The sequence below is a fragment of the Anopheles cruzii genome, chromosome 2 (genome assembly GCF_943734635.1).
Source record: "Anopheles cruzii chromosome 2, idAnoCruzAS_RS32_06, whole genome shotgun sequence".
Lineage (NCBI taxonomy): Eukaryota > Metazoa > Arthropoda > Insecta > Diptera > Culicidae > Anopheles > Anopheles cruzii.
In genome coordinates this window covers 43,272,324-43,295,102 of record NC_069144.1, presented here as the reverse complement: position 1 = coordinate 43,295,102, position 22,779 = coordinate 43,272,324, and the positions used below count along the sequence as shown (strand labels likewise).

General features: G+C 51.3%; 2 protein-coding genes across 2 annotated transcripts; one reads left to right on the top strand and one right to left on the bottom strand.

The window, feature by feature from the left end:
- Nucleotides 1–16,387: 16,387 nt before the first annotated feature.
- Nucleotides 16,388–17,056, top strand: LOC128279099 (uncharacterized). Its single transcript, XM_053017821.1, has one exon. It carries the CDS (start codon nucleotides 16,388–16,390, stop codon nucleotides 17,054–17,056), a length of 669 nt encoding a protein of 222 aa, XP_052873781.1.
- Nucleotides 17,057–19,020: 1,964 nt separating this feature from the next.
- Nucleotides 19,021–20,016, bottom strand: LOC128267381 (MIT domain-containing protein 1-like). Its single transcript, XM_053004203.1, has 3 exons — nucleotides 19,794–20,016; nucleotides 19,279–19,717; nucleotides 19,021–19,190 (listed from the first exon to the last, which is right to left on the bottom strand). Exons 1-3 carry the CDS (start codon nucleotides 19,921–19,923, stop codon nucleotides 19,034–19,036), a joined length of 726 nt encoding a protein of 241 aa, XP_052860163.1. The 5' UTR covers nucleotides 19,924–20,016; the 3' UTR covers nucleotides 19,021–19,033.
- Nucleotides 20,017–22,779: the final 2,763 nt, after the last annotated feature.

The window sequence follows — 22,779 nt, the reverse complement described above, 5'->3', positions numbered from 1 at the left end:
TTCTTGCTTGAGCTCTCCCCAAAATCAATGCTGCGGTTGCTGCTGCCGAAGGGTGCTGATTGAGGAGCAGCAAAAAAAAAACACGAGATACCGCACGGATTTTCGGCGGCTCACCACTCATCCGTTGCTTGTAATCAGAATGTAATACCCTCTGTAATAAAGAATCTCGGCTCCGCCATCTTCCGCCACCGGTGCCTGCCTACAGCGGGAACGGTAGTTAGGCTGGCGGGTCGGTTGTGTGTTTTTTCTTGTTCGGTGTCTTCCACGGCACAAGAAGAAACTACAAAAACCGCATAAAAAACCGCACAATCCGGGCGCGGGCACCCCAATCACGACCGCCATTTTGCACGACGATTAAGCGTTTTGTGACAAACGCGCGACGCCAGAGCACGGGAACGTGCGGAAAACATTCACTTTGCACCCGAAGCACGTACACCCGGGCCGGGCCGGGTTGGAGCATTCCCGGCCGCGTGCCCGTGCTGGACCCACGATGGAGCGCCACTTCGTGACCCGCCCGGGGACCGTGCCGGTGCGGCTGGCGGCATTCTCGCGATGTCACCACTTGGCCACTTGCGTTGTTTCGTTGCGTTATCGATGATAAACATTTGAAGACGAGTGAGCGAGCGAAGAAAGCGAGCCCCGAAGCCGGAGCAGCATAAATGCAGCATAGCGATGCTGGCGGCAGGATCTATCAGCGCCCCGTCGTCGTCGTCGTCGCCGCTGATGCTGGGCACGGTGTATGAGATATTGGGCGATGGCCACAAATAAGGGCCCGGTCGCAGGCGGCGCAGCAGCAAGAGCAGCATTCGCAACATTACCATAAAGCGAGCATGATGTGTTCTCTTCGTTCCCTTCGTTGTTGTTTTTTTGTTTTGTTTCGGAGATGATTTTTTCTCAAACCGTGGCTCCAATCGCCGCTGAGGTGAGTTCTTGGGCGCGCACGTAGCTTGACTTTTCCGAATCAGCGCGCTTATCTTTCATGCATGCATAATTTAAAAATCTTCATCGGAATGAGGCCCCCCCGGGGCTGGGAGGGAGGAAGATAGTTGTGCTGCTGCTGGAACTGGTGGCTGGGATATTATTAAAAATTCTAATGAAACTCCGACCGGAGGCCTCGGCACAGCGGGGTCTTATCGGGGTGACCGTAGACCGACACGCCAGGCACCACGCGCCTCCGAAGGCAGGGCAGGATACCGGCATGGTAGCAGTTTCTTTTAATTAGAACCAAGCTACCTGTTTGGAATTCACCAATAGTGCCGTCGGAATGGTGTGCCCCTTCCGTCGTTTGCATATGGCCCAGGGCCGGCCGCCCTCGCACATGTGCTCTCGGGCGAACTCGAGATTTAATCGTTTTTTAACAGGCCCAATACCAGGAAGCCACGGGCTTATCTGGCCAGGAAGAAGCGCCCAGGGAGGGGAGTGCCCAGGTGTCAGTCCGGAAGGCCTGATCTAGGCCCGTCGGTGGGCGCACAAACCGGCCGACGCCCGAGGTTTCTTCATTTAAGCCCCGTTTTAAGTGTAAAACAGAAACATGATTTTACGCGCCCAAGATTATGGCGAACAATCTCGCGGTGTGTGCGGTTGGTTGGTTGGTTGGTACGCTGCCTCGCGTACGGCCCGATGTGCCCTATTACCGACAATGAGCTCCAATAAAGATAATGCAAAGGTTCCATAAACATCCTCGTGGCGGCTTGAGCCTCTAGTTTTATGCAACATCGGCCGAGGCTTCATCGGGCCGGGGTCGAGAGACCCAGGTCACGTTGTTCGAGCCGCTGATTAGTTTCCCCGACAACAGAAAAAAGGGTGATTTCGCGAATGCCGCTTTTTCAATATTAGGCGAAGTGGCGCACTGGCATTTTTCAACGGCAAGCGTGAGCCGTGTTCGCGCGTCAAAATATGATTGTTATTTTACGGTGGCACACGGCACAAGTGCCGGCAGTGCCAACCGCAACAACCCACGGAGATTTCTCATTTATTATTTGTGTGAGATGAGCCGCGCCTCGCTGCGAGACTTCTGACAGTCAGTCCGCAGCCAACGCACAGTGAACGAAGGAACGCTACGGCAGCCGCGCCAAATGGGGATGGATTTATACGCAGCAACAATTTCATTTCACATAATTTTCCCACTTCGCTGACGTCATTAGCGGCTGCCGAGCCGAGGACGTGAGCGGCTCCGAGGAACCGCGATGGGCGGTGCGGTGCTTTCTTTTTCCGTTTCGAATCCTTAACGCTTCGGAACGGAGTTCGGAGCTGGGAAATATGCTCGCCCCGCGGATGTGCCATTGTGTGCGATAGGAATAAAACAACGGTGGGGCAAAAAATAAAAACTCTCACATACATACATGACGAAAAACAAACGGCTTCGGAGATAAAACCGAAAACGGATCCATCGCGCTGTCGGGGTCTGGGTATCGCGTCGCCTCTGTGAATATGTTCCGGCTTCTTCCGGTTCCGGGCGAGTTCGCGCGCGCGCGCAAGTCCCAGAAAACAATCTCGTCCAGGTCGCGATGCAGCACCGGCCGACAAGTGACATCGTTCATGGGGCCGCGCTGGGAAAAACTTACAAATAGCACGTAATTTTCAGTAATTTATTTTTAAATTCCTGCAGTCCTGCAGCACACCGAGCGTCGGCTGGTGCTGGTACCGGAAGCAGGAAGCAGCGCCCAGAGGATATGGGCCACCGTGTGCCGGCTCGAGGGCAGCCCGGTAAGAACAAGTAAGAACAAAAAAGCCAGGGAAAGAAAACCGAGTCAAGAAAAGCCAAAAGTGAACGGATGAGAATGATGTTAATTCCTAGTAAAACAAAAACACGTAGCTGTCATATTTATCTTTGGATTCCTCTTGTCGGGATTCTTGACGCAGAGTCTTTCGGGATGGGGCGGGCTGGGACGCTGAGGGTGGTGGTGCGGGAATGCGGCCAATGCGGCAGAGGCCACCGTGCCGTGGAGCCTGTGGCGAAACTTAAACAGCAACAATGCGAGTGAAAAGTCAGCACAAAAAAGTAGCACGACTCGCTCTCTCGGTGTGTAACTCCGTTGCGATCCCGTTGTTGCCGTTGTAGTTGCTGCTCCTGACGACCGACGACCGTCGGTTGCGGCGTCTGGCGTGCTGGCCAATCTTGCGTTGTCGCTCGGTGCGTCTCCCACGTGGCACGGCCAAAAATTCGTGTCGAAATTTGCCGTGTTGAGAGTGCGGAGATTAAGATGAAAAATTCTTCGACTGCCGACGCCAACGTGGGGCGGCGGCGAGGAGGAAGGGATGCGATAATCCTCCTCGGCCAGCCGGGGGTCGGGTGGGAAGAGTTGATGAACGTTTGCGAACGCGCGCGCGGCAGGGCAGGGGACCGACAGAGCCAACAAGTCGTTTTTGACAATTTTGCTAAAGATTTTTCCCGCATTTCCCGGCCTGGGTTGGGTGGTTGGAATGTTGGTTGGCAGGGGTGGGTTGGCCCCAGCTATTTGAGGATAGAACGTGACTCAATACCCTCGTTGGGATCTGGTAGACGAGAACGACGGCGAAGGCGATGACGACGACGACGACGATGATGAGGATGAGGTTTCGGTTCGGGCGTCGTACGTCGTGGAGATTGGCAATTTTTGGAAAAGCATGAAGCAGAACACGAGCCAACAGTTGACTGATTTTTCAACCATTCTCCCCCGGCGCGGTGCGGTGCTTGATGCGGGGAATGTTTTCCCATATTTTCCTTTTACGCAAGCAAACAAACGAGCGAACGAGCGAACCGGGGAGTGCGTAGGCAAACAGTGCGCCGCTTGGCGGACGATGAGTTATCGGAGTTATCATCTTCTGGCCTGGCCGTTCGTTCTGCGTTCTGCCGGGGGTGGAAAGCCCCATTTATTGATGGGTTTTATGGTTCCGGTGTAGCCAGTATTTGTTGCACCCTTCGGCCACCGAAACTGGGGAAATGCTTTCTTTGCCCGGCGACGCTCTTTAAGATCGGCGATCGATAAACTATCGAAAGGCGCTGGGAAACCGATGGGAAATCCTTATCCTTCCAATCGGGCGGCCCCAAAAATAGAGCATAGCCATGCTGTTGCGCCTGTGAAACCCGACACCAACCCTTCGTCAAGATGCCGGACGGGCAAGTTTCGCGTTCCCCGGGCCGAGTGCGCCTGTGAGTATGCAACGTGTACGGGGCAAACTTTTGCTTCACCTATTATATTTGAGTTTTGTTTCGAGTGCCGCTGGCACTCTGTGTGTGACGTTGTGTGTGTGTACGGTTGATGTTGGGCAAAAAGTTCAACACAGCGGCGGCGGTGGCGCCGACAGCAGCAACGGTGACACCGGCGCGGCGACAGATGGCGTTATTTACTCGGGCGCATTGCGCATCGGAAGGAGTTTCGTTCCTGCTGCTGTTTGCTGCTGCTACTGCTGCTGCTTCTTTTCTTGCCGCCCGTTAATGGACCACAACTTCGCGTTCCGTGTCGCGCAAATGCGTCAGTCTCCTCCGTCGGTGGCTCACGTCGAGGCAGTTGAAGTTTGAGAAAACGTAAAATATTTAATTGTTGTCTTGCCAAACGCAGTTAATGCACGCGGCGACGAACCGGGGGCCGGTGCGGGTAGCGGGGCGTGCAGCATAAGACGAAGGCAAATATGTGTGCCCTGCGACTAGACGGGTTTTAGTGTTTGAGTTGGAAACTCGGAAGTTATACCACTTTTACTACCCAGTATCCGGCAGTGGGAAATCTGCGATACACTGCGCCCGTACGTATATGAAAGTGATCCCTTATTCGGCAGTTGGCACGCTAATCCGGCTGAAGGAGAATGGCGTGGAAAAAGTAACGCACGGTTGAACCAATTTTGAAATTAAATTCTTCATCAGCGAAACCGTTGGCAAAGCCGGTCCATCCGTCAGTCGTGTTTGTACTGGAGGTTTCACTGAACATGGCGGTTAATTTGGCTAAATAAGTAATTCCAGTCAACTGTACATCGTTTTGTTCGTTTGTTAATCGTTCTTTCAAAGTTCTCGGTCCAATTAGTAAGAATGGCTCCTGTTCAGTCGAATTTTTCACAAACAATATCATTTTCTAATCCTTAAAGTAAGTCTTCTTTGTTGTTCCTTAATGAAAGTTCCTGAACCTGGACCTCTTTCTGTTCCTCAACTATTTTATGTGACCTAATGATGTACTAATATCATTAAGAAACATACTGAATAATAAAGGACCGAAATTACTACCCTGAGGCACACCAGACACGTTGGATAGGACATAATCCTTTTTCACATGAATCTCTCAGTGAGCGAAAAATTACTCAAACCAACTTACAAAAAGTCGACAAACAACCATTTTCAAGAGGTTTTTTTTTAACAAGATCACATACGGTACTGGGTTAAAAGCGGCACTAAAGTCTGTATGAGTTGAAACATTAATTATGGAATTTCGCAACCCATGAAGCTGAGCACTTGGGCCCTTTAAACGATCTAATTGTGATCCGAAAATGATCTAAAACCCGTACCTTTTTGTCTCGTTTGATTCTATAGTGTTACTAGCTGATCCCGGCGCGCGTTGCCACGCCTCATTTCATCCTCATTTCTCGATTATCCGACGTTTCAACGGACTTCCTGGTGATGTATCCGATCAGCTTCCCTTTGCATTTCCCGTTACTTCTACTTTTCAGACGATCGGGCTTCCCGATGACGTATTTGTTCAGTTTCCCTTTCCTCCTCCCGTTACTCTGTTCCGAATGATAGGGCTTCCCGGTGGTGTATCTGATTGGCTTTCCTTCCCGCTTCCCGTTGGATACATGGCGAAACTCGCACCAGCTAAATTTGACTCAAATTGTTTGAACACTTTTCGAATTTTGCTGCAATTTACCCTAATTTTGTATGCGAGCCACCCTTTGTAAAGTGGCGAAGGGTTTCAAAAATTCACCAGAACATTTCCTCTTCCCAAAAACTCCCACCTGCAGAATTTGGTTCGATTTGTTCGAAAATAACCCGAATTATGCTGAATTTTATGTTATGTTTGTATGAGAGCCCCTCTCCCGGGAGGTGTGAAATGTACTTTTTCTACTATACGTATGATCCTAATTGAAATCTAGAAGGCTGTAGCAGTCCGTTGCTATCTCTCTTTCTCTCTCTCTCTCTCTCTCTATCCATCTCTTTTTCTCTCTCTCTCTCTCTCTTTCTTTCTCTCTTTCTCTCCCCCCATCTCTCTCTCCCTCTCTCTCCTTCTTTTTCTCACCTTCTTCAATAATTAAACATAAACTATGCAGTTCACCCCAACATCAGTTCTACTTCAAGATGGATGGAATGAGGGGTGGTGGTAGGTGGAAGAAGGAAGGAAAAGGCTTTTAAGTGAAACCAATCGATTTACAGACCACCAAAACCTAAGAAACGATACCCATATTGACCTAGGACGTATTTTAAGGATTGGGGTTGTATGGGGACCCCCCTTCCCCTCGTTCTGCAAGGACCAAATTTTGTCACATGGTTTCTCAGGTGACCAGCAACCATTGTGCAAGTTTTGATGAAATTCGATTCATAACTTGTGGAGTAATTGATGTTTTTAACTGTTAGTTGTATGGGAGGGCAAAGAAAGAGGGGGGTGAGGGGTTTCTAACCATGATAACGACACTCCCCGGCCCCTAAAACCCCTGTATACCAAATTTCGAGTCAATCGGTCCAGTAGTTTCGGAGTTTACTTGAGACATACAGACAGAACTTGAATTTTATATATATAGATTATAACTACCATAAAACCCCGGGAACTCTCTAACAATTCAGATTCCCGAGGGCAAAAGTCGCCCGAAATCGTCCAAAACACACCTTCGAAATCGCGTCTGCAAATAATGTGCCCCTTTACCGAAATGATTAATGAAAAATTGTCAATAAAAAAAGGATCCGGACAAAAAACCGGCGTCGGGACATTCGTCACCGCTCCGAACGGTGGGCCGAAGGGTACCGGCAATAATGCATAAATCGAATAAACGCCACTTGGAACCACCCGCAGTGGCAGCAGCAGATTCGGGGTGACCCTTATGCTGGCGCACCGGCGGACGCCCTTCGCCATCGGTGTCGTCGGCGTCGTCTGCTAATTATTGCATTTTAATTGATTCCTAATGCTTCTTGCGTCGGCACTTTCCGATGCCAGGAGTAATTACTGCGGGAATATGTTAATGTCCCTCCCGTGTTGGCCGGGCTCCGGGTCCTTGCTTTGGTCGTACCCTTCCCCGGGTTCTGGCCATTCACTTTTTTCGCCCATTCCGTCGGTGGGCCCCGATAAAAAGTTCCCGCCCGTAATGGGTGGACATGGGTCAAGTGCAGAGAGATACTTTACAATTCCCACCAGCTCCGGATCGGATCCTCCGAGCCGGGGCTGTGGCCACCGGACTCCGGTCGGTTCGGTGTTGCTAATGTTTGTCCATTATAGTTGAACTTTAATCCCCAGCAGTCGCAGGTTTTCCGACCGTTCGGCGCGCGTTGTGACGGGACGAGAAACCGGAGAAACCATCTCCCCCCGTTTCACCGGGCAGCCCGGGAAAAAGGCCAAAGGAAAACTGCGGAATACCCGGTTTCGCCTAACGCCAGCAGACAGTTTCCAATTTGTGCATAATAATTTTTTGGGGTTAAGAGCTTCGGGTTGACGGGGCCGTCATCCGCTGATTTCCCGGTAATCAACATCATCACCATCGGTGGCGGCGGTGGCGGCAGCAGCGGCGGCCCATTAGCGAAAGGTTGACGATCGGCGGATGCCGAAATTATGCAGCAGGACAGCAGTTTTCCGACCCGCTCGATTGGCATGGCCGTCGCCGGCTGGAGTCCAACAGGGTCAGCTTCTAGGCGCGCTGCGGTCAGGAAAGCGCATAACAATAAAAAGCAATATTTAAATTAACGACAGCGTCATTCGTATGGGCGGCGATAAACGGAAGCATAAACCGGGCCGCTGAAAAGCGCGACCCGGTAATTGGTTTCGTTGCAGCAACATAACGTCGTCGGGTCCGGGTTTTGTTTTTTGTTTAATGTCGCTGGCGCTGGTCGGACCATCCCCGGGGAGTGGTGGAGATTTAATTCGCGACTCCTTGGTCCGGCCTCGAAGCAGAAGAAATAGAAACGATCAATCAAATGCATCGCAGGACGGGCCGGGCTGTGCCCGTTTATGCTGCAGTGTCGAGTGGAACTGCATTACTGTATTAAACATACTTTTATGTATGGTAATTCCATGACGGACTGTCTGTTTTGAAAACAAAAAATACATGCAAAACTTCCCAAAGACGTTACGGCCGACATGGGGCCGACGCCACACAGAGGAACGGTCAAGTTGAAGCTCTCGCAGAAAGAACTGAAGCAACGTCGTGATGGCCCTGTCCGTGCACCGTAATTCGTTTCCATCATTAGCAGAATGCAGTAGTTCCATTAGCATTGGCCGGGGTTTTGGTCGAAAAGTTGATTTGAAAGCATCAATGATGAGGATCCGACGAGCGACCGACACGAGAGTGCGTCGAACGGATGCCGGGATTCATAAATCTCGTCGGAAAGTGGCGGGGTTTTCAAAGCAGATTCGCTCGTCGGCAAACGGTCGGGGTTTCGGTAAGTGTACGGTTACGGTTATTCCACTTCCGGACAAAAAGGATCTGCGCGGGATCTCCTCGTGGATTCTCTCTTTTTTTCTTTCTGCTCCGAGTGTGGCCCCGGTTTCAGTTTTCGGTTCATTTCAGTTTGAACTATCCAAACTAGGGGTCGGGCGTTGCATTCCGAATGCCGAAAGCTTTCTCTCGAAATGCCCGGACTAGCAGCCAGCAGCCGGCCACAGTTACGCTGAGTAATGCCGCTAGGCCCCCGCCACCAAAACAGGGCCCTGACATCATCATCCTAGAGTGAGATGGGCAAATAAATATCCTTTTGCTTTTTGTGCGCCGGAATCCGCCGAGCTGGCCGAGGCCATTGCGTTGGGGAGGCTAATCACTGATCCATTACCATCCCACTGGGCCCGACTTAAGACGCGAGTGCCGCACGTGTTGGTACAAAGAAACGGAGACTCTCGAAGGAAAATAGGCCAAGAGGCTTCTTGGCTCCGGCACAATTGGGTTTTCACCGGAACCGGAATGCCTGCTGCGGCGGCCAGCGTGTAACAAATTACAATTTCAAATTGCTGCTAAATAAGTTGTTGCCAACTTCTTCATTAGGAGGCGCACTGGGGCGCGGCGCAGGCCATGGCGTACGTCCTGACACTCGGGTCGGGTCGCGTATGGCGCTTTGTGCCATTCGCTGTCGAGTAACGCTAATAAAGCAATCTCTTCGGAGCGTAAATTTAAAACTTTTGTTCAGCGTCTTTCACGGGCTCCTGTTGAATAATTCGTGCATCGAGCGTTGGAAGTGTCGAAAGACAACAAGATACACTCACTCAAGGTGTCTATCCGCTTCCGTTCTGGGCTGCGACTGCACCGGGTGTTCGGCTTTCGCCGGAATCGCATTATTTCGCTCGATTGACGTCGGACAATCGTTTTTGGCTTTTTTGCCTGTTTTGTCTAGTGCGCAGCTGTGTCCACCGGTGCGCAATGATGCGTATCGCACGGCCATCTGCAGACCTCGGAGCAGGATTGAAGATATGGCCTCGAGTGGTGCTGGTTCGGCCCACAAAAAGGACAACCTGACTGTAGCGGCCCGACACGCGGTGCATCCGGACGCTACCGGCCGATGCGTTCTCCTTGCGGTCCTTGTTTACGGCTTAAAAATTAAAAACAGCAAAATTACTGCACCGAAAGAAACAGTCGCCCGTTGGGCGACGCCAGTAACGAAACAACCTGCCGCGGCCGCGGGACCATCTTGGCCCGGAGGCTCCGGCACTGGCCCGTACACCAGTCGCCGTTGTTGTTGGCTGGGGTTTGGCGACAAAAGACGCCCATTACGGTTCCGGGCCGGGGCTTTTGCTGTTTTGGCAGGCGTGCCGGTCCCGGAACGTCAACGAGTTATGCGGTGCCGTGTGTGTGTGTGTGTGTGTAGGGTGCATAATTTTACCATAAAACCCTTCGAGGTGGCGCAGCGCTCCGGTAAAAGAGGGCCGTGGTTTGGTGGTCCCGCTTCCGGGAGGATAGCTTTGGCGGCGGCGGCTTCTTCGGCGGCTTTGCCAGCGTTTTTGCCACTCTCCTCGGGGCGTAGCAGATAAAACAGCATTTATTTCCACTCGAGCTGCGCCGAGTTCCGAATGTCTGTCAGCATCATTAGTCACCTGGTGGCTCCTAATGGTGTGTCGTTACTGGCCCCAGGGACTTCCGCCGGGCCGTCGCCCGGCGGTGCAACCAATTTCGCCCGGGGCGGGTTTGCCGAAAATGCACTTTACCGCTCGCCCGGGCCCGGGGCCGGGACATGTATGCTCGCGTGGAATGGAAATTCCTGGTTCGGTTCGGGGCGAGAGAAAATTGATAGACTCCGCAGTGCCATTCGTCGCCTGTCGTGGAGCTAAACCACGCGAGCGCCGTTCGGTAATGCGTCGTCGAGGGACTCCTCCGGGCTCCGGGCGTCTTTGCGACCGAAGAAATTGGTGTACGCTTCATGTAATTTTGGTGTTAGGTTTTTCAGCAACCGACAGGGAAACCGGTGCCAGAAAAGTGTTTTTCGGTAGCGCCGTTTGTTGACAGCACGCGTAAGGGCGAGGCGCATCGATTTTATCCGTCCGGATGGCCGCGCATTGTTCTAGGGCCCTGAGGACTCTCGGGCCCGAGCGGCCTTGGACGGACTATTGGTGTACCTTTTTATGGGAATGCTGGTCGGGAAGAAGTTCAGAAGCCTACTTCCGACATTCTGGTAGTCACATGACGCCAAAGTCACTGCCTTAAGTGTCTGTGGTTGAAACGTTTCAAAAGAACCTTCCAAACTTTACCATATCTACTACTCTGTACAAAAATTATCGGGAATACACTCTTAACTAGGAAAATTATTCTATATTCTTCTAAATGGAAGTAATTACTTTTGAAACAATCCCTTCATCATGGAATACATCTATGTCTATATTTGCTCAAGTTTTTGAAACGGTCCCAAAAGTTCTTTTTAGGAATGGCTTAGGACTTCTATCTCAAGTATCGACTTTAAGCGGTGTCTACGGAGCTGCATGTTGGGTTCAGCGTATAGCCAGAAGTCACACGATGCTAAGTCAGGTGAACACTGGGTCGAGTTTGTGGCGAAATGATCACGCAAATGACCAAGAATTGGCTCTCCATAAGTGACAGTAACGCATTGGACAGTGACAGTCCCATAGCTCACCTCACTCAGCTCGACTCACGTTCAATCCAAGACAGCCTCGGACGCCCAATAAGGATACGGATCGATTTTCACACTGCGACAATTCCTGTACGGGGTCGTTTCGTTCAGTCAACCGGCTAAGATCGAAACGGCACCCGCCGGCTGGTCCCCGATCCCCAAATCGATAATGGTGCATTCGGATGAGTTAAACTTTTCAATCGCACAAAGTGCCGAGAGGTGGTTGCGGCTTTGGAACTTTGCTCCGCGGTTCCACGCGGCCAGCCTCCAACTCGGGCTCGGGCCACCGTTTTCCGGCCAGTTTGCCATTAGGCAGCCCATATTTATTGTCTTCGAGCGGCCCGGCCGCCGGTATTCCGCCTTGGCACCTTGAATGTGTGTGTGGATTGGATTCACTCGTCTTACAAGTGGTTTGCGGTAGGCTCGATGAATGGTGGAAAAAAGGCATAAAATCCATCGTCGAACACGCAGGCGTTCGTTTCGGAGTTTCCGGGAAGCTCGCCGATGCCCGATGCCCGATGCCGGTGCCAACTTTTGTGGCCCCGGAAGCGCGCTGCCGGTGTGCGGTGCGGTAATAGTTCGAGGCTGTTGCTGGGCTTTGATTTGGCACTCTCAAGGATTCCCGTGCCCGTGGAGTCGCCGGGGAGGATTTTGAGCAGCCCCGAGTTCCGTCGGTGGTATGTCGTCAATTCAATAAAGTACGCGACTCCTGGAGACGGTCGACATTTTACGCCTAGCACCCGGCTGCAACCGGAAGCGAACGCTTCCCACTCCTGTCCCCGGGTTTCGGCTGCGGAACCGGTTGATAAATTGAATACCGGGGTACCGCACGGCGGGGACAATAAATAACTGGCGAAGTATTTTTGGCAAATAGTTTTCTCCGCCGCCCGAGCCGAACCGAAAACATGAAGCATTTCTCTGCGGTCTGTTTACGTAAATATTGCTCTGTTGACGTTCGCTGCATGCGGCTCTACGGCGGCGGCGACGGCGGCGCTCGTTTTGTATTCACGTGTTTTTCGGTTGTTTGAAATGTGGCTTTTCGGGAAGTATTTGTCCGCAAGTCTCCCGGTGCCGGGCAAGGGTCGCGCGCGCGGGGACTCAAATAGCGGGACCATGTTTTTCTCGGCCTCGGAAGAAATGGGGCCGGCCGATTTGTTTTGGGGACAGGTTTGGCGATCTGTCAAATCGCGTAATACGGCGGCGCTGCGCGGTGCGGCCGTAATTTATGTCTCTCTCTCTCGGCCCGACCCGGCTCGGCTCGGGGGGGCCGGGCTGATTATGTTCGATATGTTCGCACCCCCCGCGGCCGTGGGATGGTGGTCCTAGGAACCGGAAAACAATCTTCTTATCCAAGCCCCGGAAGCGGATCAATACGGCTTGGATGAAGGCGAATAATTGCAATCCTTCCTTCGGCAAGGCTCGTTATGCGGACGGGCGAACGCAATGACAAAGTTTAATTACAATTACCGTGCCATTCGGGAATCGAAAGGGGACCAAGAAATGTGACAACGTTCTTACAACCCTAATAATGATAGAAGAAAGAAAGATGGGCCGGAAAAAAACGGTCCGAAACAATGTCGCAATGGAGTACTGTTTTGCATTTTTATGGATGGACGAAATCACTGCCATTTTGGAATTGGCTGGACGGAAAGTTTCGTTTCCCGGGCGGCCGTTTGTTTGGCTTATTGGCGGGCGCTGTTATCCTTTTCACTTCTCGGGCCCCGCGGCCCCGAAATTTATTCATCATATCCTGATTTATGGACACCGCCGGCGGATAAACTAACGTCATCTGCAACCGCGCGCCCTCTCTCTCTCTCTTTCTCCGTCTCTTTCCCCCTCTCTCGCTCTCTCTCAGGACGATATCATTAACCTTGGCCACGGTACGGCAAAGTTAAGTTGGTGTCGGCCGCCACCGTGAAAGCCGCCGCAGCGCGCCTGGGCGACGTGACCATTAATTTTCCGCTCCATAATTGGCAGGGTGCGGCCGGTCCCCGGGACGGTTGGGGCGGGGGGAGCTGGTTATAGGCCGACCGTTATAGGGGCCATTTTACCACTTTTACTGCTTGGCCTGAGGCGGGAGCTCTTCTCCGAGCACTCGCCGAAAAATCGCCGAAAATCGAATCACCATCCGTCGCCAGATAAGCGGCCGCCACCGTCGCCTTAGCGCGAAGGGTTCGTAGGCCACAACCACCCACCCCGCCCAACAGTCCAAAAGTCACACTACAAGGTAATATCCATTTCGGGCCGGGCGGGAGCGACCGCCTAAGTACTGGCGCTTTCGTTAATTACAATTAGTCTTATTGAAAATTTATGTTCCACAATTCATTTGATGTCACTGGGGACGAACTCGGATCGGAGCGGATGAGAGGATTGCGTTCGCGAATATTTTTCACGCGAAGTCGTCGTTCGGTCGATTGAACCGCGCGGGTGCGTCGGTGCGCACCCCCCTTGGTTGACCTTCTTATGTCAGGCGGAGAACAAGGAGCAAGAGCGCGGCCAGAAGTTTCGGTTTCGGTCGGTTCGAACGACGAAAGGATTTTGCAGTTTGGCGCACCATCCGGCACGGCATCAGCTTCTAATAAGTGGCCATTGGCGGGCTAGAGATCTAAGACCCGGCGATTCGGCCGGCTGTCGCATTCTAAGTAACGTTTTTAAATAATTACAGAATCAATTATTGTAATTGAATTAATGATGGAGATTAGAAATGTGGCTCGCGGCTTAAGGCGTGACGGGTGAAAGGGGCGAGCTTGGCTCCGCAGGGCTCCGGACCTTTCCGGTGACTCCAGCTCCAGCAAGAAAGAAAAGTCTGCCAGCGAGCAAAAAAAAAAGCGTACGTAACAGGATAACGAAAGGAATTGTCTTTGTTGCCAGTGTCGACTTGACATCGTGCACGACGCAGACGACGACGCCGACGTCGACGATAACGATAATAACGATGATCATGATAAATTTAATACCCTCTCTCGCCAATCGGGGCAACAGTTAAGGAAACAGTGGCTTAAGGACACACTGGCAACGAGGACCGGTTTGCAGTGTCATTATCGTTGTTTATATTTCGCTCTGCGAGGGTGTCTGTGCGCTCGATGCCCGTGTCCTTTGGCGTTATTTTTGTTGTCCATTTGCCCACTGCCAAGTGACCTGGCGCATGCCTGCTTGGCTCCGCTCCCCGATGGAGCTTCCGGCTCCATCGCAGCAACTTATGTCGGAAGGATTAGGAAGCGGTCCAGTAGAAAAAAAGAAGGAAAAAGCTTAAGCTTTTTGTTACTTCGCTTCGACCACATTCGCAGTGTCTCAGAAATGTCCAGGACAGATGCAACCCGGATCCCCTTTGGGTTGCAGCAGCAGCAGCAGCATCGGCCACACCGATGCACAACCGACCGATGTCCTCCACGTCGGTGTGAAGAGTTGGCTAATGCTGTTTCAGCAATGACTTTTGTTATTTATCATGCGGCCCCCTCACTGTCTTGAGCAAATGGGAACACTTGAGAGCATCCGGGACTTGCTGGCATTCCTGCCCCCACCTCGCCTCGCCTGGCTGATGCGATGTGTTGCTGTTGCTGCGTGGGTAACGCGCAAAACCCACTTCCGTAAGCCCCGTCCGGTTCGTCCGGTTGTAATTAATTTTGTATTACAAGGTTGTGAAAGGTTGCCACCATTCAGCTGCTGCTGCTGCTGCTGCTGGCCTGGTGCTGGCAGTAATGAGAAGCGGTTTGTTTTGTGCGCCAGTTTTTGTTTTCCATCGCAGGTTCGTTCGTGGAAAATAAATTATGGAAAATAATCGGATACGATTTGGCGGCGAGGCACTTTCGAAAGGGTCCCGGTAATGATGCAGTTTCCTCTTTTCTTCTGATATCTGCTACATTAATCTGGCCCGGTTGTGCAGGGGTTCGAAGCGAAAGCGGGCAAAAGAACCGGGTCAATCGATGCGCCACGTGATCTGTGATCTGGCAGATGGAGTGAGGGAGCCGTTTGATAAAGGAGATTAAAGGTATTAACTATACAAACTTTTAAAACAAGAATAAAGATACAAATGGTGGTGGTACATTTGATCATAACATTGTTTAAATAGAAATTATGCTTCTCCTTTCCGAAATTTACTTTCGAAATTTACATTAATTTAAAAGGAACTGAAAAAAAATTGATCTCAATGAGACAGGCAAACATATTGCAAAAACCTGCTGTCTCCCTTTCTAAAAAATTTTACCTACATTACCCTATTGCTAAGTATTGATATATTAGTTATTTGTTCTTTGGGTTCAGTTTGGATTTTCTATTTTCAAATAGGGGTCAGTGTCCTAAATATCACATTTCACATTTTATTGCAATTCAGTTTTGGATCTAGGTGTACTCCTGATTACTTCACTTACTGGCACCACAATTCATTATTATGAGTTTCGTTTCAATGCGTTTGATGGTTCCGTTCTGATAGCTCTGTCTACAACATTGTTGTAACTTTTAGTTTTTTTTGTATCGAGAGTTGTGAAAGTATGATGGACTTATGTTTAACGTAATAAAGATCAATATATGGGCTCTAGGATTCGTTCCGACGACAATTTATTAGCGAACAAGGCAAACATTTTCTCTCTCTCTCTCCGAAGTCCCAAAGTGATCGGTAAACATCGTACGGAGCGTCGTGTGGTGCAATTTTAGCATCGTTTGCTGTCGTGCGCTGAACTCTATGGGGCAGGGCTGTTGATACACATACCGGTGAGGCCCCTGATTGCTTATCAGCAGGCCACCTGGCAGATTGCTGGCGGCAAAAGTTGACAGAGAAAGTTTTGAGCCGTACTCCAAAAGACACATTAGGAGCGCATTAATTCGTTTGATTGGGAAAAGTAAACAGTCAGCTATCGAAAGTGTGATAAGCCTAAAGAACTACTCCAAAGGCGCATATCACACATTAACGAAAGGTACAGTGTTTCAGCCGGCAAGTTATAAGGGTGGTTCTTTTAACACCGTGTCGATTGTAATTTTACACTACCGGGCGTTAAAGATAAGGTTCGCGGCGGGGACTCACTACCACACGCCAATAACTATCAACAATGAGAGTCATTATTCCAAGTGTTTGGCGGTTTAGCGAACTAACTAGCCCCTCTGGTTGAGCCACTGCTCGTGCAGTGCATTCGTGAGCCTGCTCGTGATGCTGCGCACAGGTTGAACTCCACCCGGCGACGAATGAGTTGTGACGAACCGAAAATCCTGTACCGCATAGCGGTACCAAGTGACTGTGAACGGATCCGGGAGGCGTTGTTGACGTTCCACTACCCGAAGGAGTCAGTTCACGTAGCGTACGTCGGACAACAGATCGCCGATCCGCTGCGGGATGATGCCCAGTACGCGCTCACCTTCGTGCAGCAGGGTATGGCGGTGATAGCCATCGATGTGGACCACAATCGGATCGTTGGAGTATCGATCGCTCGGTGTGTACGCTCGGGCACCGCGGAACAACTGCTGGACGAGGCCACCACCCTGGGAGAGGGTAGAAGGGCCGAGGTACTGAGGCTGTACGCGCATCTCGAACGTAATGCGGACGTTTGTGGGCGGTTTCGGGTGCGTCGAACGTACCACGTGTTTGTGCTGGCCGTGGATCCCCGCGAACGACGTAGGGCCATCGGCCAGAAGTTGATGGAGTTCCAGCTGGCCCGTGGAAAGTCCTTGGAGTACCGGGTAGTTAGTGCGGATTTCACCAGCGACCAGGCGGCCCGCATTGGTGCCCGAATCGATATGAGGTGCGTCAGTGCATTGGCCCTCGGCCAGTACCGGAACCCGTCCGGGGAGCAGCCTTTTGTGGCTCCTCCAGATCGCATCATCAGCACCTACGCGAGGTATGTGGCCGGTGTGTAAACGTAAGATGGCCGCCGAGCATGGCAGTAGCAGAAATAAAAGCGCATTCCTTTTTGTGATTCCGTGATAGTTTTTCTCATTTCCGACCGTTTTCTTGAGCTCGACTTTCCTAGGCCGCGGGGGAACGGAAGTGACGTTAATGTTGTGTTTCGTCGCAATCTGATTACCTTTCCGTCTTCGGTTGCCATACCGTTACGGGTTTCGAAGACAATAAAATGGAGCCGCCCCTGTTGGTCGGACGAGAAATGGACAACGTCTCGCCGCTCGATACCATCAATCAATCAAGTGTATCGTTACGGAGGGAGACCAACAGTAATGAAGCACACCGAAAATCATATTTTGTTGCCACGATGTCCATCGTTTCCACGTTGTCCACCGTTGGACGTATACAAAGCTGCAACTACTTTGTCCACCGTTCTTGGAATGTGACTCGAAACTACTTCAGCTCGAGGACAGCTCGATGGTTCGGTCGTCGTATGAACTTTTTAGCAAACTCTTTACTGTCTTTTGTTTGTGAAACAAAATAAAATTGTTTGGTTGGGTCGCGTTTGAGCCTCCGCTATATTTCATCTACGCTTCACGTTTGTTGACTTTCGGTTTAAAAATCAAATTCATCGGCAAAAAACACACAAGAAAAACGGTCGAAAACATTTATAATCGATGGTGTCGTGTGAAAGTTTAATTCGCTTCCCATTACACCCGCCATCCGGTAGTAGTTTTTCGTTAATCTCTGCTGGCACCAGCGGCGCGAAAAACTCATTTATCATTCAACAACGCGCCGAACAACAATCGAAACGTTACTTGGGAGCTTGGGGCAAAATTGATTCAAAACTAAAAAGAAACCCGATGCCCGTCGGACGTAGGATTTGTTTACCCCGGATTGCTCTCATAATTCATTTTCCCATCCTAAAGCGTGGAGAGTGCACAAAAAAACCCGAAAAACCTCAAGCCCGGAGTCGCCAGCGGAGTTTGGAGCGTTTTGCTATTGTAATTAATGAATTTGTTTTCTCGCTTGCTTTCCGGGGCAGCCCGTTCCGTGGAGCTTTGGTTGAAGTACCCTTGTCCGCTGAGTTGCGTCCACCGAAAGGGCGAGAATATTTTGACCAAATTAAAGTAATATAATTTTACAATGATTGTTAAAAGAAAAGTTATGAAAAAGCGAGAATTTTCCGCAACGGTGCTTTTGGAGTGTTTTTCGTATGCCCAACACATTCGCGGGAAGGACGGAGAGTAAATAGCGTTTGTCATTAACGCCGCACTGCCGTCGTTGTCCTCGAGCTCCTTGCGCCGTGCCGTGCCGTCGCAAAGCAAAGGAAGCAGCAGCAGCAGAAGCACCAAAGCCGACGCCAATGGCGAAATTTGTTCAATCAACTTTAGTCATTAGTTATGAATTATTACACAAACAATCGCCACTGCAGTGCGGATCGGCACCGTGGCATTGGCCACGTGACGGCGTGGATTGCTTCAGCTGGACCGAGAGGGAAGGACCTCTCGAGAAGTGTCGCTCCGCAGAAGTGGAGGGCGAGCGGCGAAACTACAGCGCCCCGTGAGTGAGCGAACGGCACAAATGGCGAATTAATGAGCCCGAAAACCGAAGGACGAAAAATCAACTTCGAAGCCGGGAGCGAGCTTTCCCGATCGGTGGAAAACGACACTGACAGGCGCGCTGGAGTGGAAAACTTGTGGACGAAGGAGATGCGCCAAAAGTGAAGCAAAGCGAAAACGGAGTGGGGCACACAAAAAAAAACAACGAAGGAAACGGTCTGGGCCACCGAACAAATCTCTGCCGCATCGTGCAGAGACAGCGAAGGCAATTAGTGAAGTGCCATTGATGAGTTTTCGGACATTCGGGCACAGCGACAGCGATGTTTGTTCGCCCCGCTTCCGAGGGAGCTTGTTTTCTCGCTTCGTCCCCGGGTTTATTCTTTCTTTTTCCTCTTTTTTGGCTTCATTAAATTGTCGGTGCGTCCTTTCGAATCATGATTTATTATTCTCGGGACAGTAGAACACGTCCACGTTCGTTTCGCGGCACTCGCGGTAGTGGTAGTCGAATGCACCGAGCTGGTACCGGCTGGGCGACGGTTTGAAGTAGTTCAAGCCCCGGCCAATCTTCACCACGTAACCATTGCTTAATCTGCCGTCAAATGGGATGGAAGGGAAAAAAGGCGATTTCTTTTACTTAAGCGTGCGGATTGACGGAACAAGATGAGTCGTTTACTCACATCACTTGGCGATCGTGCATATGCTCCGAGTATTCGACCACAAACTTAACGGCGTGTTTCTGCAAACTTTCCTTCAGCGTCCCGAACGCGCGGCCCTGTTCGTCGTTGTTTTTCGCGTCCTGCACGGTCAGCAGTTGAATAAACTTCAGATTACGGCAGCTGCGCACGGCCAGCTCGCAGAGCATCACGACGTTGCAGATCTGATAGTGATCCCGGACGTACGGTTCCTCGATCAGCAGCTCGCGCACGTCATCGTTTAAGTACTCGCCAAAGATCCGCCCGTACCCGTAACCGGTGGCCCCCTCGACGATGTGGATTTTGTCACTAATCACGCCTTTACTTTTCCACCGTGTCACGAGCTCTTTCACCTGTTCCGCACGGTTCATGTACTCGACGATCTTCGTTTGGTAGTGGTGCTTCTTTTTCGCATCCGTTTCAGCTGCAATGAATCACACGCTGGGCGGCCCTGGGTTAGTATGATTCATGCGTTCCCCATACTGGCCACCGCCGTTCACCTTTGGATTCTTTGAGTAGCGCCTCGATTCCGTCCTCGTAAAGTTTGAGCGCTTCCAGCTTTCGGCCCACCACATCGTACTCGATGGCGCGCGTCAGCAGCGTGACGGCCATCAGCTGTCCGGTCGCCATTTCGATCAACGGTAATTATATCACAAATTGTTGCGCTTGCAACCAAAGCAAACCCAACAAAACACTTTCACCGCCCCGATTGCATCGCTCTGTTTGGACGGGGAACGATGCCGAAAACGTAAACACAGCTGTGTGCTCGAACTGTCAAAAGTGCTCGACCGCTGCTCGAACGGCAGTCGGTCCACCACGGGAACACCGTGGAAAGTGGGAAGCAGCTGCTCGCGTGTGGTGGGCGCGCGTTTCGAAAAGGATTCGCACGTGTTTTCGCCTTGGCGAACGGTGGCGCACGCGCCGTGCCATTGTTTATCCATCATACACATGATGATGTTGATTTTTTGCATCCGAAATGCTATGTGCATAAGCTGTTGAATTGAGTGCTCGTTGTCGTGGCAATAGTAACTATGGCACGCTAGAGGCAGCGCTACCAAGGCACGGCGTTTACTGCTGCCCGAAAGCTGATTCATTTTTGATCAGTTAATTAGGGCTACGTGAACACATTATTATGTGTAAATAGCGGTTATTATAATTTAAGCAGCATTCTGTCCGAATCTTGTCTGATGTTCAGACAATGAACTCGACGGAAGGAAAACCAAACCCACTTCCCGGGCCAGAATTGTCGGAAAATCATCGTAAGAAGAAGGCATGTCGGAACGGAAGTATCTTCCGTGAAATAAAGTGCTTCATAAACACCCCCAATAATCGGCCCCCGATTCGCACCGGTCCATCCACAACGCAAACATTATTACTTCCGATTGAAATCCTTCCACACCACGGTCCATCATCGACCGAAAGCGAGCCCCGGTCCGTAACGTTCCTTTGTGGGAAAAAATAATTCGCTCCGGATGGGGCAAGGCGAGGACGAGGAAGACCACAAAACGGGGAAACAGATATCCGGCATGAAAAATATACATATCACTTTTTTGTGGTGGCCGACGAGGGTGTCAAACAATATCGGCCCCGGAACGGAACCGGGAAAGGATTTCGGTCCTCGGGAAGATGGACACTGACCGGCGCAGCGAACCGTCCGGTGGTCTTAGAGGGATGAAACCGAAAGAATGTTTCGGGTCGATGGGCACCCCTCACGCCGCACCGACGTGAGGGGGTTTTTATGCTTTTTGGAACCTCTTCCGCTCGAATGTGTGTGTGTGCGAGGGACTCCTCGAGGATCACACGTCTCGAACGAAGGTGCAAAAAATGCATTATCTTCCTTGAAAGAAGGTCACCTCCCAGCCCAGCCGTCGCGGTACACTCCCACCCGCTCCGGAAAGGACCTCACCGGAACCGGGCCCGGGTCGATTGGGGGGGAAATAAAAAATGACTTATTTTTAAGACCCCAACGAGGGTGGGCGCGTACGGTTGGGCTTGGGAGGCCATCAGAAAACGGCGCCTTTTTTTGGGCGCCTGTGTTGTGTTGCGCCGGCCTCTCATTTGTTTGCCCACCGATTGGTCGCTTCCGCGCTTCCGGAAGCCGGGGTAGGTTCCGGCCAGGCGGGCGGGCGGCCGCCCTTATTGAGTAATATCTTTTTTATTCAATAAGTTTCTGGCGGTGGCCGTGAAGAGGTGTGATTTGGCCGCACCTCTAGGCACCTCCAGACGCTCCGTCCACCGTCGCCGCCGCCGGACGTTTGGGGCGATCGGAAATGGTAATTTCGGCGGCCGGCGGTGATAATAAAGAGGATTCAATTTCTCACAATTTCTGAGCACCCAACGGCCCAACCGGTCCCGGGGGCCGCCATCCGGTTGTTTGTTTCTTTATGTCTGTGGGAGTTTTCTTTTCTTTTTCGCTGGGAAGCCGCTGCTTGCTGCTGTTGTTATCATCCCGCTTCTCGGGATGCAACCGCACCTAGGCCAGGGTGGGGGGTGGTGCGACGGTCGCCGAAGGTGGGCACTGTGGCAGGATGATTAATTTACACTTGAAAGAAAATCCTTCCACCGAACAATGGTCCGCCACGGTCCATTTGATGGAAAGGTTCCGATAAAGTGGCCACTTCCGTCGGCCGGTGGATTTTTTTCTTATCCTTGCTCCTTCTTCCGGTTGCCTCCTGCCCCCGGGGGTCGGTGCCGGTGGCGGAAAGTGTTTTGTATTTATGCGCTGTGCCGTTCGATGTTCGGTGATAAATTGATTTTGACGAACTCCGGCACTCGGCGATCCATTTTGCAGTTTCGTAAATTAAGTTGTAACCCTAGGGCGGCCTTTTTCCTCCCTCACCCTTCAACCCGGAGATTGCGTCATCGGTGTTGAGGTTTTGTTGGTCCGGCGTTTTTTGCCGTTGGATGTTGTTGTTCGGGATGGTCAGGCTTCTTGGGTCAGGTTCCGTTCCGGGCTTGCATCTGGTGGACACCGGTGGGATCCAGGTAATGAATGTCTTGGAACGTTCGGCGGCTGTGGCGAGGGGCGAGAACGGAAACCGTTGCGCCCATTGTCGACGTGCGGATGATTGGCACATCATTTGGGAAATATATGATGATACACCCACACGCGGTTCCTGGAGATTTCGACACAGAGATTAGAATGCGAACATCCATCACCGATATGTGGGGCCCATCAATGGCTGGATGTTCGGGTGGGAGCACCGTTGATGGAAGCGTGCGTCGGTAATGCTCAACAGACTTTCGTTTTGCTATGGTCCAAAGAGAGAGCATCATTTTCACTGAGCATCGTTGGAAGCTGAACATCTTTTACTAAGCCCTTTGCTCTGTCTTGGACGTTAGTTCTGTATCACAAAACATTTTTTATTGAGAAAACGCAGCTTTGAAGGGCACCTTTTGATGTTCTCATGCTGTCTCGGGTATCTTAACATTGAGAAAAACCATTGTTGGAACCTTTTCCAACAAATCAGAACCTGGAATCATTCA

Bases quoted from the DNA above. Each gene is read 5' to 3' on its own strand.
- LOC128279099 (XM_053017821.1), top strand. From the start codon at position 16,388: ATGAGTTGTGACGAACCGAAAATCCTGTACCGCATAGCGGTACCAAGT.
- LOC128267381 (XM_053004203.1), bottom strand. From the start codon at position 19,923: ATGGCGACCGGACAGCTGATGGCCGTCACGCTGCTGACGCGCGCCATC. The intron at 19,718-19,793 runs GTGAACGGCGGT...GATTCATTGCAG, and splicing joins GCTACTCAAAGAATCCAAAG to CTGAAACGGATGCGAAAAAG. The intron at 19,191-19,278 runs GTGAGTAAACGA...ATTTGACGGCAG, and splicing joins ATGCACGATCGCCAAGTGAT to ATTAAGCAATGGTTACGTGG.